The 14,361-nt window shown below is 40.2% G+C and overlaps 1 protein-coding gene across 1 annotated transcript in view; it reads left to right on the forward strand.

The window, feature by feature from the left end:
• Positions 1 to 3,425: 3,425 nt before the first annotated feature.
• Positions 3,426 to 14,361, forward strand: part of lig1 (ligase I, DNA, ATP-dependent) — a 49,653-nt gene continuing 38,717 nt past the window's right edge. The window contains exons 1-7 of the mRNA XM_038717383.1: positions 3,426 to 3,586; positions 4,181 to 4,249; positions 5,522 to 5,702; positions 9,769 to 9,931; positions 11,433 to 11,564; positions 13,543 to 13,920; positions 14,094 to 14,202. Coding sequence (XP_038573311.1) covers positions 3,570 to 3,586; positions 4,181 to 4,249; positions 5,522 to 5,702; positions 9,769 to 9,931; positions 11,433 to 11,564; positions 13,543 to 13,920; positions 14,094 to 14,202 — 1,049 coding nt within the window. The 5' untranslated portion in view covers positions 3,426 to 3,569. The remainder of the gene's footprint in view (positions 3,587 to 4,180; positions 4,250 to 5,521; positions 5,703 to 9,768; positions 9,932 to 11,432; positions 11,565 to 13,542; positions 13,921 to 14,093; positions 14,203 to 14,361) is intronic.

The following is a 14,361-nucleotide window of genomic DNA, read 5'->3' on the forward strand; positions in this document are numbered from 1 at the left end:
GCACAGAGGAATAAGATGTAGCAGGAAATTCTTGTTGTAGGAGCAATGCATTGTTGGTATCCTTCAGGCTTCTTGATTAAGTATTGGGTAAAGGTAATAACTGCAGTATTGGCTGGACCAATATCAGAATACTTTTTGCACTGCTGTTAAAATATAGGAAAAACACAAAGAAGCAAACAATGACTTTTCACTTTTCCACCCAATCTCAAATTCACTCAGTTTGACACTGCATAAGTCACACTTGAATGCTTGTAAGTGATAAAGTTTCTTTTTGTTCAAGTCACAAGGAAACTACTTTTCTACTGTGTCTCACTTGTACAATTTCTTCTATTTCAAGGTGCGATGGAAAGTAATACAAGTATGGAGTTCATACTTGACCTTGAAGACAAATTCTGGGGTTTATAAAAAAGGAAAATTAATAAATTCAAGCATCTGGGATGAAACTGTGGTATTTTCCAAGAGTCAACACCAAAAAATAAGCTCTTTGCAGCTTGAAAACCATAATGCTGCAGGTTTATTATTCAGAATGTATTGACTTATTGATTGGTACCTAATCCATTAAGTAGTACAGCTTCTGATTTAATAAAAGCAAAAGAATTTTGATATGAAAACACATCAAATGACAAAAACATCTCAACATCAACATTAAAGCTGATGATCCACAGGGCAACTTTTTGAGCAATGTTGCTGGGCAATGTTGCTAGTGTCAAGTCTGACTATGTTTTGAACGGATAGCGGCGGTACGGGGCTGGTGGCGGAGTAGTGGGGGAAAGGGATTACGGTAGTAATCTTTACTCATTACTATTGACGACAACGTTGCCCAGCACGATTGCACTAAAAGTTGCTCTGTGTATCATCAGCTTAAGCCCTCTTACTTGTCTTTTCCAAAGCTTTCACAATCTTATTCTGCATAGTTTGTTCAGTTGCCAGGAAGACAGCTCAGTTTCAAGCTCCAGAAAAAGCTAGTAGGTGAACTTTTTTTTGTTGTCACACAACTTTCATGCATTTTTCCATAAAACCATCAAATATATTATACAACATCAGGTGAAAAAGACAGTTTTCATTTAGCTGTAAAGGACTTTAATCTGATTTAAGGCCCATTCAATGCTTCAAGTTAATTCTGGAAAAAGGTTTTGTTACATTAATGTTTGATTATTGGTAAATTAATATGTATGTGAGCTCCTGTTTCCACACATGTCTCAGTAGGCATCATGAAGTGGTACATTTACTCTAGTAGTGTATTTAAGTACAAATTTGAGGTAGTTTTTTGTTCTACTCCACCACATTTCAGAGGGAAATGTTGTACTTTTTACTCCACTACAATTATTTGACAGCTTTAGCCTACTTTACACATTTTTGCACACAAAACACAACGTACAAAATGTACAAAAACAGGCTGAAAGCATTAGTCTATCGATTGACAGAAAATTAATCAGAAACTATTTTGTTAATCGTTTGTGTCGTAGTTCAAGCAAAACATTTCATCGTTCCAGCTTCTCCAAAGAGAAGAGGGATTTCCTGCTTTTCCTTTGGATTATTTTAATAAATGTAATAAATTTTTTATAAGTTGGTAGGTTTGGACAGTTGTTTGGACAAAACAAGCATTGTGAATGTGTCACTGACTGCATTTCTCACTATTTTCAGAATTTTTACAAACCAAACAATCCATAGATTAATGGAGAAAATAATCAGCAGATTAATCCATAAAGAACACATTCACTGCACTCATTAGTTGCAGTCCGATAATAGTTCATTATTAGCTCTACCTCAACAACTACTACTACTAACTGGTACACCCTGCTTTTGCATTAATGCATGAGTAATAATAATCTAATGATATATAATATACAGTATAATAGTTACTGTACTTTTTTCTGCATTAAATACTTTTACTTTCAATATTTTAAGTACATTTTCAATGTAGAGTTTTACTTTTAATGGAGTATTTTTCCTTATATAAAGGATCTGAATACCTTCTTCACCACTGGCATCATCAAACTCATGAGTACAAACTCTTGTGAACTTTGCGATTGATGTGACTCTCTCTCTGTTTCCTGACAGCAGTCCAGCCTGTGCCTTACCCCTTCCTGCTTCCGTGCTGCCTCCCTAAGCCCATCCCGACCTCCCGTGCTCTCCACGGCCACTTCCCCTTCATCTGCGCCCCAGCACGTCCGGGGGCCAACCCGAGGGAGCACAGGGAGTCGGGCCTCCCACCTCTCGCCTCGGCCCTCCCCAACTGCTGGCAGCACAAGAGCCCGGCAGGGTGGGATCTGAACCACATCAGTCGAAGCCTGTTTGGTGGAGCGAAGCAGACTGAAACTCGAGGAGAGGAGAGGAGAGCAGGGAATGTCGCACAGATTGGGGAGAGAGAGTGAGGAAGAGGAACAAACTACAACAGATGGACTTCTTTCCCTCCTCAAATCTCTCACATGCTTTGTGTGTTTTTTTTTAGCTCATTGTACAGTAGTTTATTATTCACTGCCTGACTTTGTATTTATTACTTTGGACCTTGGTTGTATTGTGTGTATTTTTTTATAGAAATATTGAGGAAGCTGCTTTTCTTCTGCCAGCACTTCACGCCACAGTAAGAAAACTGCACTTGTAAACAATTAACAACATGGCACTTGTGTTTGAGTAAATAAAACAGTGCACTCAACTTACATTATTCAGCTGCTTGCCTTGCATTCACCCCCCGTCATCGGGCTTCATGAAAATAATAAGAGCTGCATAAATGATGCATTCAAACAGACACTGAAATTTTCATGAACGGGATCCTTCGTGTCTTCTTTGCAGCATCAGGACCATAGACTGTACCAGACGCTTGTGTGTGCAGCTACCCCCCCCGACACAGCAGGGGGCAGTAGCATCATGGACATGTTGCATTAACAACAAAGCATTTCCCGGGAGAGAGTTAGAGCAGAGATATGTAAAACTTACAGAGGTGTCACTGTGGTGACATTTACCGGCTACCCTAATTCCAAATCAGTTTACTGGGAAAACTGCAAGAAATGTCTTTTCCTCCAAATAAACATCTTATTACATTATTATTTGTACTTTAAGTTTTACCAGGTTACGTTTTTTTTTTTTTACTTCAACTGTATCTGACAAGAAGCATTTGGTATGCTAAACTTTCTGGTAATGTTACAGTAAATTAGCCTATAATGTTAAAGAAAACCAAACGCAATGCAAAAATGTCCTTGATGTTTATATGGGTGAATTAAACTGCTTCATGGTACTTAAGAGTTAAAGTTTGTCAGGGCTATTATGTTTAACTTACTGTTTCATTTCTTCACAGTACCAAGTCAAGCCAGGAAATCTTCCAGTAGCACCCCAACCGTTAAAACAGTCAGGTTGCGAACCAGAAATGGGTCAGACTTTAGCTAACGGGTGACACACTTCTTTTTTTGAGGATCTTTGGCTGATATGTAATTTTGGCGCCGAATATTCGGTGTATTTTGTCACTCTGCAGCGCGGGAATTGATGTTTTTGTGTATGGATGTTGGACCTGTGCTGTAATTTAACTATTAGCCCGAATTTAGTATCAGGTGTAGGAAGAGTCTGAAGACAACATGCAGCGGAGCATCGCGTAAGTACAAAGTTGTCAGCCAGGAGTGGTTTATAGTTAGCTTGATGTTGGTACTAGTAGTAGCGTTTACGTTAGTTAACAGTAGCTCGGTGACGTCTGATTGTGAATTAGCATTAACTTAACTTACCTACTAACTTAGTTAGGTTTAGTGTGTATTTATGGGTCTTAAACTGTCTATGGGACACGTAACGTTAGCTAACTGGGGTTTTAGTGTTTACTGCACTTCCTGTTAAGTTAGCATTAGCAGAAATAAGACTGCAACGTGTGTTTTAGTAAAAAGATTCACTTTTTGCTCCCAACAGTGGAGACAGACACCAAACTCTTGCCAGTAAATGTACCGACTAGCTTAATGTAACGTTACCGTGTCTGTGGACCTCACCGTTGTTTTGGCACGACGAGAGAAGGTTTCATTATTTTGCTTACTTACTTAGCTACGCACTCTAAGCTAAGCTAGCCAAAAGTTACACACATCAGCTCTATGTTGTCATCGACAAAAGGTACTGTGTTAATGCCTGTATTACCTTAAAAAAAACTCTTAATGAGCATGCTATCTACCACCAGGCCAATAACTTATTATTCGTCCTCTTCCATCAGATCCTTCTTTCAGCCCAGGAGCAAGGACACGGGTAGTCAGAAGAAAACTACGGATGAACCAGTGAAAAAGTAAAATGTTCTTTTTAATCACAATGAATGGGAGGTTATTACTAAAAGGGCTTACTTTGATGTAGAGATTGGGACATCATGTGCAAGTCTGAAGCACTTTGTGTTACATGAATTTGAAAGAAAAGTGCTATATAAATAAAGATTGATATAATTAAGAATCTGAATTAATTAAAAACATAATCATCATACATATACACTTACATGTACTTCAGTTTTCATATTGTATTTACATAGCTATATGCCACTTCTTATACATATACTTTCCAAGAAGCAACTTTACATACCAGCAACTTATGATCCTTTATGTCAACCTTGTTTATATTTTTATATTTCCATGCTTGCGGCTTTTATTGATGTTTTATATTTGCATTCAATCCTACTTTGTGCTGCAACTGCTGCACAACAATTTTCCTCAGGATAAATCCAGTTCTATCTTATAAGAATTGATAAGATAGAAGAAGATAAGAACTCCATCCTGTAACTACAAAAGTTCCCTACAGATGAGTGAATGACCATTTGTATTGGGTTTGTAGCTACTGCCTCTGCTTGAGAGTTTCTGCCTGTTAAAGGCAGTTTTCTTGCCATTGTTGACAATTGTTGGGTCTCACTAAATAATAATATGAAGAGTACGCCGTCGACCTGCTCTATATTAAATTTATTCTGTTAAGAATGGGCGCTTTATAAATAAAATGTAGCTAAAAAATTAGACGTACACAGGCTGTTTGAGGAAGTGAGAAGAAATGCAAATTGAGATTAGCCACTATGGGTGGGTAGACTATTAGCTGAGAGACATCAGTAAACCATATCAGAGCATCGGCTTCTTTTTAAATGTGTTTTTGTGTTAAAACTCCACTGACAGTTTGAGTGTGGCAGTTATCTTTGAATCACTCTGATGTGATTTTGTGGCGAGTACTTATTACCAAAGAAGATGATAACTTTTGTTTCTGATCTCTGTGCTGCTTTGATGATATTGTCCATTATCTCCAGACTGTATCATCTTTAAAGTATGTCTTAAAACTCCCTCCAATACACGTTTCATTATGTAATGATCTTTTCATCATTGCTTTGACCTCTCTTTCTTTATGACTCTTGCCTTGATTACATGTCTCAGTCGTTTTTTATTGCTTTTGCAATTGACGTTGTACTTTTTTAGAATATTTCATTTAGCTCCTTGTGATTGAGCTTTTGAACAGAACTAATTAAACAAGGCTCATGGCTTTTATTTGTTTGCATTGTGTGGTGTTTTTACTGCGTGCCTGTGTTTGTCTCCAGACCTGCCAAAAGCCCTCTCAAGGTGCAGAATGGTGTTCAGGAAGCTGATTCCCCCATCAAGAAGGTTGCCAAGCGCAGCCGTCAGATCCTGGACAGCGACGATGACGAGGCACCAGTTGTTAAAGAACAAGTCGCTACCAAGGGACAAGGAGACAAAGAAGCTGTTGGTAAAACAGAAAAGGTAAAAAGCCACCTTACACTTCCTGATTCAGACAGCAGTGTCTCTTTAAATCTCTTAATTCAACAGTGGCATTTGTGCAAAAGAAAATTGACAGTTTGATGGGAAGTCATTGTGATAAAAACACATAACAAAGCAGGCGTAGTTTTTATGTAATGAATGTCTGATGTTGTAATTATAAAAGATCAATTACCAGTATTATTCCTTTTCCTTGCACAGTGTTAAAGTCTTTGAAACAGTGTGTAACCCATCAAACGTTCTAAATCCACACTGTAACCGTCATAAGCTCAATCTAATAAGACTGTTAGAGCTCCTGTAGGCGTATCAGTGCCTATTGTTTATTCAACGGTGGGAAAAATTCTGCTGCACAAAGACACAGCCATTGTATGCTGAATCACCATGTTTAATGCATTTGTCAATAAGCCACATAATGAAAAGACCTGATTATCGGATTTGTCTGTCACTCAGCCACCTGTTGCTTGATAAACACTTCTCTTAACCACCCAGTTCATTTTGTTTGTAATGGAAATTATTCATTATTTGGTCAGTAGGGGGAAAGATTGTAATGGATACATGGTCTTTGTCAGAACTATTAAATATTTTTTTTGTGACTAGGTATTAAAATGGCGCTCTCTTGTACTGTTTGCCACAGAGCAGCTCCATCAGAGATAAGACGGCAACTAATGATTATTTCCAGCAGTTATTAATCCTTATGTACATTTTAGGATTAATTGTGGGTCTATAAAATGTAAAATCAAAAGCAGTAGAGGTCTTCATCGGTCCAACATTTTCCGTATCTAGTTATTAGGAATAGAGGAGACTTGAAAGGCCTAATCACAAATAACTTGATTATCGGTTATCAGAGTTGTTGTTCATTCATTTTTCTGACCAGCTAATCATTTCAACAGATTAGAAATCAGAATATCTGGCACAAGCTCACTTACTTTCAAGGCTCCTGGAGGGAAGGGTAAATAGTCTGAAGAGGTCAGAACTCCTACACTTGTAATCAGGCAGGGGGGCACCTGGGTATATTTCTGTTTTTAGTAGGTTATTTCTTATTCAGTCCCTCATGGATTTCACAATGTCGCCATTGCAACTTTTAACGCAAATTCAACAAATCCCTGTGAATTCCGCGCGACTTGCAATTTTGACCAATCCCTGCTGTAGTTTTCACAAAAAAAGCCAAATCACCGCAATTTTATATTATTATTATTATTATTATTATTATTATTATTTTTTAGAAAAACTGCTGTGAAATCAGGCATTTTAGACCGCAACAATGACAAAAAAGGCCCGAGAAATCCTGGAGGCACTGCTTATTTCACCATTTCAATTCTACTTCATTCTCCACCTTATTATACTTATACTTGAATCTGCTCACCGTGCTTTTCCCTTCAGTTCTCTTTTTCCCTACACGCACACACCTACACCTCTGGTCTCTTACTGCAAACACAGCAGCTTGCCCAGCCTCTTCCTGTCTCTCTCTCCCTGTATGTGTCTGCTCTGTTGACTTTCTCCATCAGCAGTACGTTTTTATAAAGTCGCCGAAAAGACACAGAACTCGTCTTTTGGATTTTTCCACCTGCGCTTCCTTTTTTGCAGCAGCAGGCGTGCCATGTGCAAAGGAGGCTTGTTAATGACATAGCCCATCAAAACCAACGTGGTACCGAATGACATCTGGTGTGTGTTCACTGTTGCTTTACCTGGTCTGCAAAATATCCACCTTGTCTTGTAACGTAATTTAGTTAGTACGTAAGTTAGTTTGTTTTCTTAACACAATGCTGTCAATGTTGGAGACCCACATTGAAATAAGTTATAAACAAGCATGTAAGGAGCCTATCTAATAAGGATATGTTGCACGCTAATTCTGTTGGAATCACTGCACTGTACATTTAGGTGGAACTGCATTCTTATTAATGGTTTATAGATTGTGGAAGTTTTAGTTCCTGCAGGATCAACACTGATTAATAGGGAATATTGAGACATTTCATGTGCAGTACAGGCCTCAGCACTGGCTTTTAGAAGTGGTTGCCAGCCTGCCTCTGTAAGTGCTCCCTACCTCTTCTAATTTTTCTTTTTTGTCTTCTAGCAGCACACTCTAAACCAGGGGTGTCAAACTCATTTTCACCAAGGGCCACATAAGCATTACAGTTACCCTCAAAGGGCCAGTTGCAACTGTAAGACTGTATAAATGTAACTACTTCTTAATATATTGCTAAATAACCGTCTCTTTATTTGATTATGTATATATAAGTTAAGGACATTTATCAGATGTAAAAAAAAAAAAAAATAGCCATAGTTAGGGAAAAAAGTAAGAAAATGTCTGTTAACAAATAAATGAATTGGATTTAAAACCCTCATTACTCCATCAATCAAAGATCAAATATTTCAAGTAAATAACAAAGACAAATATCATCAAACATAATCTTTTACAGTAACTTTTCTCTTTTTCACAGTCCAGAGGTGCAGAATGGTAAAACAAATAACTGTGAGCTGCTAATAACATGAGGGACAGATGTGGCATTTGATAAAACAAATAGTCCAGCTGCACACAGCCTTGCAGAGGGTATTCATCCAACTAATGACAGATAGTTTGATTTCCTGGAAAAATGCAGACATATAGGCTACTGTAGCCTAAGCCTAGTTCACACTACACCATTTTTAGCCCGATTTGACGCTCGGCGACCGCCAGGCTGTGGTCGGGGGTAAATCAGCGGTTGATCTGCGGTCGCCAGTCGTTATGTGTGGACTACTCAACGATGCATCAAAACGGCTCCCCGACACATTTCTGACGCATCCCTGACACCAGCCGAAACACCGCAAAACACATTTTACTCCCCTCCAGCTCTCTGTAGCTCAGACAATCCCTGCTACCTGTGTGTACTAATCCATCCTTTCACCCAGATTCTTTCTTTTTAATTGCTATCTTTATAATAACAAACAACAGCTGTTTTTTGTGTAGGTTTGCGTCATTTCCCGTCTGACATTTCACCTGTGTTTTCGTTGTCAGCTGTAGTGTGTCACCCCCTGTCACCAATCAGTCACGTGGTGTGAACGGCACGACTTCAAGACTCCCGTCACAAGACGCCAAGTTGTGTAGTGGAAACAGCACGGCCATCGGCCGACGCTGAAAGTCGTGTAGTCTGCACGAGCCTTAACTAACGTTGATCCTTCATCATACTGCCTCTGCTTCTGATACTGCCTCATAACACAAAAGACATCGGCCTAGCCTTGAAGCACAAACATGTATTCACTTTACCACCAGTCATGAAATTGCCTTCTTTCTGCATCAGCTTTTCTCGTCTTGGGCATTTAGGGATTGTTTGTATACATTTCTCATCTCCACTTGTCGGAAAACTACCGTAGTGGGTCTGGAAACATCGCAGTCTTGTGGCGGGATGCCGTCACTTCTCGGGTCACAAAATCGACATGCATTGTGGGAGATGTAGTTTATGGCAGCATAGATTTTTAATTTAGGCCAATAATGAATTTTTTAAGCTTTCGCGGGCCGCATAAATGATGTGGCGAGCCGGATTCGGCCCGTGGCCCTTGAGTTTGACACACGTGCTCTAAACGATGCGCTTCATTGAACAACAAACTTGTTTCCTCACTGATTCACTGATGTCATTAACGGTTTTTAGTATTGTTTTCCAACACTTTCAAATGCTGAGATCCTTTGCTTCATAGATTTTGTTGAGTTTTCTGCTTTTATGTGCAGGTCATTGTTTGCCTTTTTAAAGTCCCTATAACAAAGCGTTTTTTGTTTTACAACAAGTTTCTTTTGCCTCGGCAGAAGATGCCACATTGCAGGTGGATGATCCGGTCAGTTCAAAGTGATCCAGCTCCATATTATTCATATAAGTGGACAGCTGTTACTGTCACTTCCTGCATTTTCAGTATCCACAGAACATGTAAATAGTCAAGATGCTGATGTAATTAAAAAAATAAAAATAAATCATCTCCAGTCAAAATCACGATCTGCAGTAACTGTGTCCATATAAAGCTTTGGTTTATGCTGCCTCTTGTCACACTGACGACCAATACAAACACTACTTGTCTTTTTTGGAAGGATGACGTGTTTAAGGCAGTTCCGACCCCCCTGTCTCCTCCACCTGCCCCAGCTACACCTGTGACCCCCGCCACTCCAGCCACCCCAGCCTCTTCGGCTTCACCTGGGACCCCCAACACCCCAAACTCCATCTCCCCCTCGGGTATTGTTAAACGCAAGACTGGTCAGTATCTCTTCAGATTTCATCTATTCTTTATTTTAAATGTTCTTTACTCTAGACGTATTCTTAGTCTGTACTTCTCATGTTTTTCTCCAAAGTTGCCGCTTTTTTGAACTTTGACACCAGCTGAGGATTTATAGTTTTTCTGCCTGGAGCTATTTTACTTGATTACTTGTTAGCAGGAGCCTAATGACTCCAAATACTCATTATTTCACAATGTGGGAAAAACAAGGCATTTATCACACATTGAATGCTTGAGAAGTTTGTTCACCAGAAGCAGCCAAGTACACTTTCCACCCTTGTGTTTCATTCATCTCTTGACTCTGGATGGGTCTCAACCCTAAGACTGACAACAAGTAGACAACATTGTGTTGTACTGTGTCATTTATCTCATCTGCTGAACCACGAGCACACACTCTTGGAGCCTATATCATTATTTTTCCGCATGTATTTGCATTGAGATGATGATTTTATTGCCGCATTGTCTTACGCATTATCGTTTCTGCTGACTGGGCCTTAATGGAACCAGCAGACCAAGTCGTCTTATTATTGTAGGTCATTGTCAGAGTATTTATGGTTCCTTTTTTGGTTTGCAGGCTTTGGTAACTTTCTTGAAAAAAAAAAAAAAAAACCCAGCTTGAACATATGTAGGGATTATTTATAGCTGCAGTCTTGTACATGAGAGCTTGAACATTTCACACGTGCAAGATAAGAGAGGTTCTGCTGTTTTTCTGCCATACGTGTTCATTATCTCTATTTAAAGAGATGTTATGTATCTGTATTTAACATAAAACAGAAAGTGAATCGAGTATTTAAGCTACTTAAAGCTACACAGTTTTCTAGTGCCACAGCTTTGTTTTCATTTGGGAAGCACCTCCTTCCTCACTTTGTTTTCTTCAATCTACTTTTACAGCAGGAAAGCGGCTCATTCTCTTTTCATCATCCTGTTCTCTCTTTGTGTTTGATGACTGCAGTGTGTGCTTTCAGCAGTGGTGCATTTCCACAGTAAGCGCCCTGCCACCATCACCACTGGGGAAAAAAACATCACATTAAAGTAACACTCTAATTTGACCAGAAATTGCATTCTTAATGTCCTGGGTTAATGCTTTCATTATAAAATCTAGAAGGAAAAACACCAGCAGTGCTACCTGTGCTAGAACCCTAACAAGGACCAAAACAGAGGCGGATGTGGAACCAAAACTAAAATTACCCTCGAGCACCACTGCTGCATAAAATTACAGAGGAAATTACACTGGAACCATAAGCTGCTGTGCTGCATAATATCTTTCAGGATGGAATTAGTGTTTTCATTAGCAAAGTACGTATCAGTGATTCCCTTTTTTTTGTTGCCCTACATCTGCAGTAAGAGAGCAGACCCGTCCTGTTTTCATCACCGCATTCTCTTTCTGTTTGATCATGGCATGATTTCAGTTGGGCTTCCTCTCACTATTTTTTTTTTTTTTTCTCCTCCTTTTTAATTTAATGCCCGTCCTGACGTGTGCAGCGAGGAAGATGTTCCCCAAGAGGAAGCTCGATGAGAGCAGGAGCAGCAGTGAGAGTCAGAAAGAGGAGGCCAGGGAGGAGCAGGGTCAGCAGCACAAACGACCCCGTGTGGAGAGCAGTGCCAGCACCGCAGGTACGCCTTCACCTCGGAGTCTGATAACAGTACAACTCCTGAAGAGAGAAAGTCGTGGTGAGATTTGAAAATTAACTGGAGACTTTCTAGGATTATCCAAATTGCACAGACACCTTGGATACATGGGTGGGGGGGGGGTGGGGGGGGAGAAAATGCTACAGGTTTAGTAAATATTTTATTAACAACCAACGATACATTATTAATAAAGATGGTGTATCTTGGACAAAGAACACAGTGTCAGCACTTATTGCAATACATTAACTTACCTGCAGTTGTAGAAAACCAAAGCATTCACTGGTTCTCTCTTGCATAAATGTTCTCTGTAAAGTCCACAATGAAGAGAAGAAAATAAATCTGTAGCTAAAAGTCCTGTTAAACAGTTTCCTACCATGCAAATAAATACACACAAATCTTTAGGATGCACAGAGAAAAGTGGACTGAATGTGTTAAGATATGCCTTTCAAAATAAAGGTCTCCACTAGGGCTGGACCCGAATATTAGATCGTTGGGTACACATTCGATGTTCAATTTTGAAATTCAAATATTGAGGGTTTTTTTTTCACACACCTGACCTCGGCACACAGCAGTGAACATAACCAGTTTACATCAAAGAGAAAACAAAATGAAGCCCTCAGCTGTGTGGGAGCACTTTAAAATCCCGGATTCTGCTCTGGAACTGCTCAGATCAGACTCTGTCACTCTGGACTCTCAGGGACAGTTCCCCCTGGTCTGTTCGGCACGTATCTGTTTACATTCTGCCTCGCTCTTCCCCTGCTCAATATCCATTCCCTTTAACCCCACAATAAATATTTCTCTTTTTCACTTGGCAGAACTTCTTGGGCATTTATCCTTCTTCTGCTGTTGGGCTTCCATCTATGAAATGCGTAGTTGTAGCTTGTGAAATGACAGCCTACTTATCAACACATATTTAAACAATCGCCATAACGGGACCGCTGAGCGCCTAAATGTCACACGCACTGGTGGCGTATGATGCTTGTAAATGCCATTTTGTTTTCATCAAATGATGCAGCTGATGCGTGTTATCCAGAAAATAATGATTGGTCGACAAAACACATGTAGTGGCGATGCTGTAAGCCTGCAAATGAAGTGAAAACTGAGCGCAAACAGCCTAAAAAATAAAGTCAGCTCTCATCAGTCATTGCTTGCAATTATAATGCCTGCTGCTGTATAATCCCAGTTTAATCTTTTCTATTAAGATGTCATTACATGTGCCAAAACCCCCACCATTGTCCAAGAAATGGAGTTGTGTTACCTTTCTAAGTGCATTGTAGGAACTCTATGACAAGGTTTCACTTTCACTCCCTTTGCAGTTTGTTTGGAATCTTTATCAATTCAACAACTCAGAGCAGCGTCGGGGCCACGTTTTCACCATGAATGAGAAGCAATGTTGGAAATTTACACCATCCACCAAAGCTACTTTTGCTTTGCCTAATCTGTTTGTCTACGTTTTTTTTTATATGATGTCTTATTCAGGGCAAAATTACAGAAAGTAATGAGTGTGCAAAAGCATTTTTTCCCCCAGCAAAATTATTGCATTTTCCCACAGTCAGCACCTCTAAAACGGGACCTGCAGTAGACCAGCAGACAGGGAAATAGTTCTCTTTCCTAAAATTGACTGGTAAAGTACCAAAAGTGACTGTTGGGAGTCCAGTCATTTTAACTTGTGGATGAGAAAATTAAAGTTTCATTTCTGGCTCCTCACTCAGCCAGTATCATGACCCCAGCTCTGTCTGCTGGGACTCGGTGCTACACATTTGTCAATAGTAATCTCTCCCTTACCTCTCTCAGGTGAAAAGGAAACCTCAAAAATATAACCTGCGGCATTTATTGAAGAAGGCTGTTATGTTGAAAACCATCTTCAAACATGGGCTCACAAAAAAACTGGGTCGCCCTCAATAGACCTGCTGGCATTTATCTCTTCAATGACTCCTCTCCCTTGTTGTCTCACCCTGTGTAGGGGACACCGATGAACCCATGGAGGAGGGAGCAAAGGAAGAAGGAGTTGAAAAGGCAGTGACCGAGGCTAACCGCCCAGATGAGGAGGTGGAGAACGAGAAGAAAGAGCAAGGAGAGAGGGCCAAGGAGGAGGAGCGGGTGGAGAGAAAGGGCTCTGATGAGAAAGAAAAGAAAGCTGAGGGGGCGGGAAAGAAAAATGAGGCAAAGGAGAAGACAGATGATGAGAGAGAGCCAGCCAGTGCCAAGAAGGAGGTGGTTGAAAAGGACACGCGAGAGGGAGAAGAGAGCCCAAAAAGTCAAATGGCGAAAAAGCAGAAAGAAGCAAAAGAGCAGAAAGATAAGGAGCTGCCCAAGAAATCCCCCATCAGCAGTTTCTTTGGTGAGGAAGAATTTGCATAGCTCTGTGCTTGCACAAAAAAAAAAAAAATGTGTCCGTAAATGTGCTATGCTATTATCAGTTAGGAAAGACAGCAAAATATTGCTCTGCCCCAACCCCTGCTCCTTGCTCACCTTCAGTTTTATTTGTCTCTTCTCCCCCCCACCCCCCCATAGCTCCAAGAAAAGCTGCTGTAAAGACAGAGAAACCAGAGAATAATGAAGGAGAGAAAAAGACGAGTGCAGAGAGGAAGACGTCAGCCGAGGAGAGCAAAGACACGAAAGGGTAAGGCAAAGTACAACAGGAAGTTAAAGACAGCTCAGACGTGATAGGCTGGACGCCTCACCTGCCTGTTTGTGTTTTCGTCTGCATGTCTGTCTCATCTGTCTGACTCTGAACTTGTCAGCTCTGTTCAGCTGACCTTAACCTCTGGCCCCTTTGGTA

This window comes from Micropterus salmoides, unplaced genomic scaffold, assembly GCF_014851395.1.
Source record: "Micropterus salmoides isolate LMB-PRFRI ecotype aquatic unplaced genomic scaffold, ASM1485139v1 Ms_hic_scaffold_14, whole genome shotgun sequence".
Classification (NCBI taxonomy): Eukaryota; Metazoa; Chordata; class Actinopteri; order Centrarchiformes; family Centrarchidae; genus Micropterus; species Micropterus salmoides.